This window comes from Oncorhynchus gorbuscha, linkage group LG01, assembly GCF_021184085.1.
Source record: "Oncorhynchus gorbuscha isolate QuinsamMale2020 ecotype Even-year linkage group LG01, OgorEven_v1.0, whole genome shotgun sequence".
NCBI lineage: Eukaryota > Metazoa > Chordata > Actinopteri > Salmoniformes > Salmonidae > Oncorhynchus > Oncorhynchus gorbuscha.
The window spans coordinates 77,301,418-77,311,196 of record NC_060173.1 but is presented as its reverse complement, the minus strand read 5'-3'; the positions used below and the strand labels follow the sequence as shown (position 1 = coordinate 77,311,196).

The following is a 9,779-nucleotide window of genomic DNA, read 5'->3' as shown; positions in this document are numbered from 1 at the left end:
GTGTGTGTGTGTGTGTGTGTGTGTGCGTGCGTGCGCGTCATGTTGATGTTTGTTTTAACACTGTAAACACAGCGGTCTGTTTCTTTCTTGAGTATATCTTTCTTTGATAATCCCATGCTGAGTCTAAGATGACAGCATATGCAATGACTTGTGTTTGTAGATGGAGTTTAGGATTAAACTCGATCATGCCTTTTGAGCCCTGGAGGCAGTGAAATAAAGTCTGGGAAGAGAGAAAGACAAGTGAGGCATGTTTTTCCCTCTCACTCTGTAGACTGGGAAGCAGTAGCCAGACACAGGGCCGTTGTAATTCATGCTGGGCAGTGGGGTTTGTGTGATGGAAGCAACAGAGCACTGCCTGAGAGATTGCTTTGCTGCACTCCTCGAAGCAGATTTGAAACTGTCTCGGAATGCCTTACATGAGAGTTGGATTATAGACTGACCTGCACTGTCTATGACATTCTGTTCTGTGCAGGGTGCATTATACTCTGCTAACCAGGTGTTTCGTCCCAAATCCACACTGCCCATGATGTAACTGGTTAGCAGAGTCTGTTTTTCAGTAGAGGATGTTGGTTGTATGAAGTTTGGGACTGGTAGGGACTGGTATTGGAAATTGGGAGATTTTTTTTAAACAAAGTAATTTGTCAGTACATTGCCACAAAGACAACGTTTCCACCGTGTTAAATGTTCAAACTTTTTTTCTAGACACAAAATGCTGTCAACTACTTGAGAAAACTGAGAATAATTAGCAACTGCTATCTGATAGTCATTTGACCCATCTCTCTCTTTTTGTCGGGTGTTTAGGCCTAAAGATGCAGTGGACCCCAGAGCATGCGCAGTGGGCCGAGCAGCACTTTGACATCTCCTCCACCACCCGCTCCCCTGCACACAAAGTAGAGGCCTACCGGGGGCACCTGCAGCGCACCTACCAGTATGCTTGGGCAAACGACGACATCTCTGCACTCACCGCCTCCAACCTGCTGAAGAAATACGCAGAGAAGTACTCTGGGATTTTAGAGAGTCCGAGTGAAAGAGCGCTGCTCTGCTCGTATTCCGATGGCACTCCTGGACTCCTCAACGGACGTAAGTCAGAGAGTGAGTCCTGGCAGGAGGGGATTTACTCAATGAACTGCGGTCCAGATGTTATATCTGTGAACAAATCTGGAATGACAGCTGCCCTTCCCCCTACAGATGTGTCGGCCAGCATAGGTAGCACCCCAGGGGTGGCCAGCAGCCTGAATGAGCCCAGCTATTCCAGAAGTAACTGTGGGAGTCACACGACCACCAGTCTACACCCGGGTCTGTCCTCTCAGGAATACGCTACAGGCTACAATGGCTCCTACCTGCACTCTAGTTACAGCGGGCAGACCAACCCAGGCCTCCCCTCTCAACACCCTTCTCCTATGCACAGTGCTGGTCTCATACAACCCCCTCTTCCACCACCTCCCACTACTCTAGTGCCCAGCTACAACGTGGGGTCTCCCAACATCTCCAACTACAATTATCCTCCGGCAGGGTATCCCTCACAGACAGTTGTTGCCCCTGGCTATAGCCCTGGGGGGGGCCCACCGCCCTCTTCCTATCTGCCATCCAGGATTGCAGCTCCCACACCGCTACCCCCCTCTACACTCTCTGGATATACCTATCAGTCCCATAACCATGCACCAATTGCACCAACACCTTTGAATGGCAGCTCAGCCAACTCATTGAAAAGAAAAGCTTTCTACATGACGGGGCATGGAGATATGGACTCCAGCTATAGTAATTTCAACTACAATCAACAGCGCTCCTCACAAAGCCCTATGTACAGAATAGCAGACAACAGCATCTCAGACTCAAGCAGAGGGAATGGATTTGACAGGAATGCTGATGTGTCATCTTTAGCGTTTAAGCCTACAAAGCAGGCAATATCCTCAGATCAGCAAAGAAAATTTAGCAGTCAGTCTGGCAGAGCACTTACCCCTCCCTCCTATGGATCAACCAAAAGCTCTGTGGGAAGCCTGAGATCAGGTGAGTCCTTTGGAAAATTTGGATCCCCTATCACGGGTGAGCAAAGTGAAGAGCACCTCTCCCATTCCATTGCAGGGTCGGACATTGGCAGAGCTACCTCATCCAGCCACGTTGCAGAGGAGCAGCTGAAGAACAGCGATGCCAGCGTGGTGGAGTTGGTCACCACAGAGATCCTTCAGCCCGCTCCCCCAGTGGACTGGAGTGACATAGCTGGTCTGGAGCTGGCCAAAGCAGCCATCAAAGAAGAGATTCTGTGGCCCATTTTGAGGCCAGACATGTTCAGTGGACTTGCCACATTACCTCGGAGCCTCCTTCTCTTCGGACCTCAGGGAACAGGCAGAACACTGCTGGGCCGCTGCATGGCCAGCCAGCTGGGGGCAGCCTTCCTGCAGCTGAGTGGCTCAGCCCTGGTGACCAAGTGGCTGGGGGAGGGCGAGAAGATTGTCCAGGCCTCCTTCCTGTTGGCCCGGTGTCGCCAGCCCTCAGTTGTGTTCATCAGTGAGGTGGACATGCTTCTATCGGCCCATCTCAGCGAGGAGAGTCCGGTGAACGTGATCCAGAGCGAGCTCCTCATGCAGCTGGACAGTGTGCTGACCACAGCCGAGGACCATGTCCTAGTGGTCTGCTCCACCAGTAAGCCTGAGGAGATCCAAGATTCCCTGAGGAGGTACTTCACCAAACGGCTCCTCATCCCCCTACCTGACAGCACAGCTCGGCGCCAGATAATTAGCCAACTACTCTCACAGCACAACTATTGCCTCAGTGACAAAGAGGTGTCACTGCTGGTCGAGCGGATGGAAGGCTTTTCAGGACTGGACGTGGCCCAGCTGTGCCAGGAGGCAGTGGTAGGACAGCTCCATGGCATCCCAGCTTCTGAACTCTCCGCCATCCATCCCAGCCAGATGAGACCAGTCTCCTACCAAGACTTTGAAAATGGATTTAGCAAATTCCAGCCCAGTATATCACAAAAAGAACTGGATACATACACCGAATGGAATAAAATGTTTGGTTGTAGTCAATGAAGCTGAAGTATTAGAACATGTGGGTAGGAAACCCCTTTAGAGGTTTACCATTTAGAATTCTCTCCTCAGTAAACTAGGCAAGGGGAAATGACAGATAGTGGTGACCTTAACACCTGCAGTTCAGTAAAGGCATAAGGATAGGCCTGAGGGAAGCAAAGGCACGCTTTAGACAACAGCCGGCAATCTGCACACAACACAGAGAAACTTTATTTTGACAGTTGAAACCACTGAGGTCAAGCATCACCTCCCAAGGTACAAGTGGGTACATTTTTCATCACACTTTAGTCATTGAGCAGACACTCTTGTCCAGTAACATACATTTTTGTACTGGTCCCCCATGGGTTTTGAACCCACAACCCTGGTGTTGCAAATGCCATGCTTTTCCAACTAAGCCACACAGGACCTAGAGACTATAGGGTAGAGTGTAACAAAATGGAACCGCTGTGTGTGTATATATCATTCTGCTGTTCTGGAGATTTAGTTTCTATCAAGTGCCTGAAGTGGTGCTCTTTTATTTTGTGTTATTATTTTCTTCGCCTCACAATCTACTTTGGTGGCATGTGCTAATATAAAAAGCTTTAATATGAGACAAAATCGTTTTTTTTAAAGCTTTTTTCCATTGAAACACTATTCCTCAACTGTGTCTGCTTTGCGGTCTCTGATCAGGAGAAAGTATGTGGTATTGTTAATCTGAACTCTAATTTATAGACATCATTTCTTTTGATGTTCTCTTTTTTGAAAACTCAGGAAAGTGATTGTGATATGTGCAGTACCTCTAAAGATTTAGTCAAAGCACGACATACTGCTAAGAGCATTTGGCTTGCTTTTGAATTTACATTATCTAAAAGGTGGGTTAAGGTACCTCAATAGGCTAAAAATTAACAAGAGTATGACTTTGAATGTACCAGAGGAATTCTGGAGTATTTGGAAGACAAAAGGAGTATTGTGCTTTTCTTTGCGATTTTCTAAGCGAAGAATCCCATTGTGAATATACTGTAGTTGTATTTGATATGTGGCAAGGATGAAGGAATAATGTTTCTTAAATTCTATCAACTATAACACATTCGACTGGCCTTGATCCAGAGGACATGAACACATTTGAGTTTTTTTGTTAAACTTCATCTGTAGGAGAAAGCAGAACATATGTATTCGTCGAACATTATCAGCAGCTTAATTTTGTATCTCATCTGCAGATAAAACTGCCAGGCCTCTTGTGGCAGAATAATGGCAAGATACATTTGCTGAAGACAAGCGTCATGGGGTTGAAACAGACAGCTTCCCAAGGTATTTAATTCCATTCCGCTGCTGTTTTATCATGAATAAAACCTAAGAATTATGTATGCCATAAGTTATTTTTCTACCTCAGTTGATTAGTTTTCCCTGAAAGCAAAATCTAAGGGAATGGATAGATGACAGAGCCTATTTCACTTATTATACTATGAAGCCTGTTGAGGAAACAAAAAAAGCTGCCTATCTGTCAACAAAATCAGCTTGAGTTAGTGTTACACATTCAGTGTACTCCCCATTCATAGACACCTATGTTATGGTGTATTACTTTCTCAGAGCACGTTGGTCTTGAAAAAAGGGGTGTGTACCCATTAGCCCTGTCTTTGAGCAATTCAAGTGTCATTATTATTAACTATCGGTGTTTAGTAATATGCCAGAACAGAGGCAATTGCGACACAGAGGTCTGATAACTGCGTGAAAGAGCCTTGAATCAAATTTATTTTTAATTTATTTTTTGTTCACTAAAGCAGTATGAAAACTGTTGCAAGGCACTAGTACAGTGGAAGGGATGTCACCAGATACAGTACCACTGAATGTGTCACTAGTACAGTGGAAAGGATGTCATCAGATACAGTACCGCTGAACGTGTACCGCTGAACGTGTCAGTAGTACAGTGGAAGGGATGTCATCAGATACAGTACCGCTGAACGTGTACCGCTGAACATGTCACTAGTACAGTGGAAGGGATGTCACCAGATACAGTACCGCTGAACGTGTACCGCTGAACGTGTCACTAGTACAGTGGAAGAGATGTCATCAGATACAGTACCGCTGAACGTGTCAGTAGTACAGTGAAAGGGATGTCACCAGATACAGTACTGCTGAACGTGTCACTAGTACAGTGGAAGGGATGTCATCAGATACAGTACCGCTGAACGTGTCACTAGTACAGTGGAAGGGATGTCATCAGATACAGTACCGCTGAACGTGTCACTAGTACAGTGGAAGGGATGTCATCAGATACAGTACCGCTGAACGTGTCACTAGTACAGTGGAAGGGATGTCATCAGATACAGTACCGCTGAACGTGTCACTAGTACAGTGGAAGGGATGTCATCAGATACAGTACCGCTGAACGTGTCACTAGTACAGTGGAAGGGATGTCATCAGATACAGTACTGCTGAATGTGTCACTAGTACAGTGGAAGAGATGTCATCATATACAGTACCGCTGAACGTGTCACTAGTACAGTGGAAGGGATGTCATCAGATACAGTACCGCTGAACGTGTCACTAGTACAGTGGAAGGGATGTCATCAGATACAGTACCGCTGAACGTGTCAGTAGTACAGTGGAAGGGATGTCATCAGATACAGTACCGCTGAACGTGTCACTAGTACAGTGGAAGGGATGTCATCAGATACAGTACCGCTGAACGTGTCACTAGTACAGTGGAAGGGATGTCATCAGATACAGTACCGCTGAACGTGTCAGTAGCGCAGTGGAAGGGATGTCACCAGATACAGTACCGCTGAACGTGTCACTAGTACAGTGGAAGGGATGTCACCAGATACAGTACCGCTGAACGTGTACCGCTGAACGTGTCACTAGTACAGTGGAAGGGATGTCATCAGATACAGTACCGCTGAACGTGTCACTAGTACAGTGGAAGGGATGTCACCAGATACAGTACCGCTGAACGTGTCACTAGTACAGTGGAAGGGATGTCACCAGATACAGTACCGCTGAACGTGTCAGTAGTACAGTGGAAGGGATGTCACCAGATACAGTACCGCTGAACGTGTCACTAGTACAGTGGAAGGGATGTCACCAGATACAGTACCGCTGAACGTGTACCGCTGAACGTGTCACTAGTACAGTGGAAGGGATGTCATCAGATACAGTACCGCTGAACGTGTCACTAGTACAGTGGAAGGGATGTCATCAGATACAGTACCGCTGAACGTGTCACTAGTACAGTGGATGAGATGTCATCAGATACAGTACCGCTGAACGTGTCAGTAGCGCAGTGGAAGGGATGTCATCAGATACAGTACCGCTGAACGTGTCAGTAGCGCAGTGGAAGGGATGTCGTCAGATACAGTACCGCTGAACGTGTCACTAGTACAGTGGAAGGGATGTCATCAGATACAGTACCGCTGAACGTGTCAGTAGCGCAGTGGAAGGGATGTCATCAGATACAGTACCGCTGAACGTGTCACTAGTACAGTGGAAGAGATGTCATCAGATACAGTACCGCTGAACGTGTCAGTAGCGCAGTGGAAGGGATGTCGTCAGATACAGTACCGCTGAACGTGTCACTAGTACAGTGGAAGGGATGTCATCAGATACAGTACCGCTGAACGTGTCACTAGTACAGTGGAAGGGATGTCATCAGATACAGTACCGCTGAACGTGTACCGCTGAACGTGTCACTAGTACAGTGGAAGGGATGTCATCAGATACAGTACCGCTGAACGTGTCACTAGTACAGTGGAAGGGATGTCACCAGATACAGTACCGCTGAACGTGTACCGCTGAAAGTGTCACTAGTACAGTGGAAGGGATGTCATCAGATACAGTACCGCTGAACGTGTCACTAGTACAGTGGAAGGGATGTCATCAGATACAGTACCGCTGAACGTGTCACTAGTACAGTGGAAGAGATGTCATCAGATACAGTACCGCTGAACGTGTCAGTAGCGCAGTGGAAGGGATGTCATCAGATACAGTACCGCTGAACGTGTCACTAGTCCAGTGCTGGTGCACTGAGGGATCTTGAGTTTATGTTTACTAGAAGTTCAATGTTGTATTTCACCCATTTTTTTTAAATTATATTTACAAATTTCTCTGCTCTCACTCAGCTTATTTTGTTTACTCTAAAACATGCACTGTTACATTTACAAAAGTGATTTGTTCAATGACTGCACTTACTGAGCAACAGGAGGCCGTCGAATCACTGATTGTCCATGACAGTTCCCTGTTCTGGTGTCTTTCTCAAGACAGACATTCACCTAGCTTTGTTAAAAAGCTTTGGACTGCTTTTTCATGAACGCTATTACAAAGAATAACAGCTGCACAAAGAAACAACACTGCAAAAAGATCATCTAACAATAGCTACATTGATGTATATCCCCAGAATCTAAATCTACAGTAAATCTGCTTGTTTTATTGTAATCTATCTTTGTATCTTATATTGCTATATGGCTTTTAGTGCCTTAGATACATACATATGATAAAAGTCCTCTCAAGTTCAAGTGTAGTTAACCAAGTGAAAGCTTTGTTTTGTCATACAAAAATGTGTTAGTAAGCCTTCCCCTGATGCCAAAGTGAGATCAACAGTTTTATTTTGACATAAGCTCATTAAACTCAAAATGGCAATTATTTCTTTTACAGTGATTTAAACAGATTTGCTTGTGCAAGTAGGACACATTCATGAATTTAAGGGAAACAATTCAACGTAAAGAAAATTGCTTTTGAACAAGTTACACATTATTACACTACATTACACTAACGATAAAAGCAGTAGAACATGGCCCCGCATTCAAACACATATGATACTGTTTCTTGAGGCTAAAGATGTTCACTGAAGTAAGTATTTCCGTCTGGAGGACAACAATGTGAAGGATCGGCCTATTTAGGAAAATATGTGCAACAAACTAGCTAGGTTGATAAGCACTTTTATTTTCCCTAATTTCTGACAATGTTAAAACAAATTCAGATAGAAGTATAGTTATAAATCTGTCATTCTCATTGAAAGCAAGTCTAATAAGTGGTACAGTAGATATGTTCAATGTGCGCTATTTCTATGCTTCCCATTCTTATGTTTTGTTTTTGCGTCTTGTACTTTCGGTTTTGTACACCAGCTTCAAACAGCTGAAAATACAATATTTTGGTTATGGAAACGATATTTCACAGCGGTTTAGATGGTAGTGATTCTCTATACTTTACTTGCTTGTTTTGTCACATAAACTGAAATTAGGCAAACTATTAGAATTCTAGAAACCAGGAAATGGCGGAGCGATTTTTGCATTAATTTTTGCATTAACCACTTGAATTTTGTTTTCCACACTCTATCAGTGTCCCCTATGGGTGGGTTTTGTACAGAACTGCTATAAATGTTAGCGTCATCTTTATGTAGTCTTATCTGTTTTATATTTAAATGTTGTTCTTTATAACCATTTCTACCTCATTGCTACATATTGTACATGTAGTACTTATGTTCTGTCTTTTTGAATGTCATGCATTTGTACAAAAAAAAAAAAAATCTAAAAAATAACAAAAATTATTTTTAAAAAATTTAATGAAATGAACAGCTTGCCCTTGAATTCGAACAGTCTACCTCAGAAAGACTGAACATTTTAATAGCAAACCTGATAAGACACATTTATGAGTGTGAAGGTGACGATAACGCACACGTACTTGAGATACTGACTTCTATGGGCTATATAAGTACTCATAATGCCACATTTCTGCAAGAATATTGTAATAATAATAATATTATTATTATAGAATATTGTGGGCTGTATAGGTCTTCTCCAAGGTCTCTAATGCAAAATCTGTTTTTAAACTATAATGACTCGCTTTAATCCTTTGTGAATTGTGGTAGTGCGCATGTTAATGTGTATGTGTGTGCACTTACAATTGAACGTGTAAGTGTGAGGGGGTTAACATTAAGATATGTGAAATTCAAATGGATACATTTCATACTCATGTACTGGAAATAAACATGCACTTATGTGTACTCAATGTACATTTGCTATTGATGTATACATTAAAATGCACCACATACATGTATATACAGTACCAGTCAAAAATGTGAACACACCTACTCATTCCAGGGTTTTAATTTATTTGTACTATTTTCTACATTGTAGAATAATAGTGAAGACATCAACACTATGAAATAACAAATATGGAATCATGTAGTAACCAAGAAAGTGTTAAACAAATCACATATATTTTATATTTGAGATTCTTCAAAGTAGCCACCCTTTGCCTTGATGAACGCTTTGCACAGTCTTGGCATTCTCTCAACCAGCTTCATGAGGTAGTCACCTGGAATGCATTTCAATTAACAGGTATCCCTTGTTAAAAGTGAAGTTGTGGAGTTTCTTTCCTTCTTAATGTGTTTGAGCCTATCAGTTGTGTTGTGATCAGGTAGGGGTGGTATACAGAAGATAGGCCTATTTGGTATAAGTCCAAGTCCATATTATGGCAAGAACAGAAACGACAGTCCATCATTACTTTAAGACATGAAGGTCAGTCAATGCAGACCATTTCAAGAACTTTGAAAGTTTCTTCAAGTGCAGTTGGAAAAAACCATCAAGCTCTATGATGAAACTGGCTCTCACGAGGACCGCCACAGGAAAGGAAGACCCAGAGTTACCTCTGCTGCAGAGGATAAGTTCATTAGTTACCAGCAGCCCAAATAAATGCTTCACAGAGTTCAAGTGACAGACACATCTCAACATCAACTGTTCAGAGGAGACTGTGTGAATCAGGCCTTCATGGTCAAATTAC

The 9,779-nt window shown here is 43.6% G+C and overlaps 1 protein-coding gene across 1 annotated transcript; it reads left to right on the top strand.

Moving 5' to 3' along the window:
- Window positions 1–806: 806 nt before the first annotated feature.
- On the top strand, window positions 807–3,330 carry LOC124017599 (fidgetin-like). The gene has a single exon (XM_046332852.1). The coding sequence runs from the start codon at window positions 810–812 to the stop codon at window positions 3,027–3,029; it is 2,220 nt and encodes a 739-aa protein (XP_046188808.1). The 5' UTR covers window positions 807–809; the 3' UTR covers window positions 3,030–3,330.
- The last annotated feature ends 6,449 nt before the right edge of the window (window positions 3,331–9,779 follow it).

What these genes read in the sequence shown, in the direction of transcription:
- LOC124017599 (XM_046332852.1), top strand. Translation starts at nt 810, where the DNA reads ATGCAGTGGACCCCAGAGCATGCGCAGTGGGCCGAGCAGCACTTTGAC.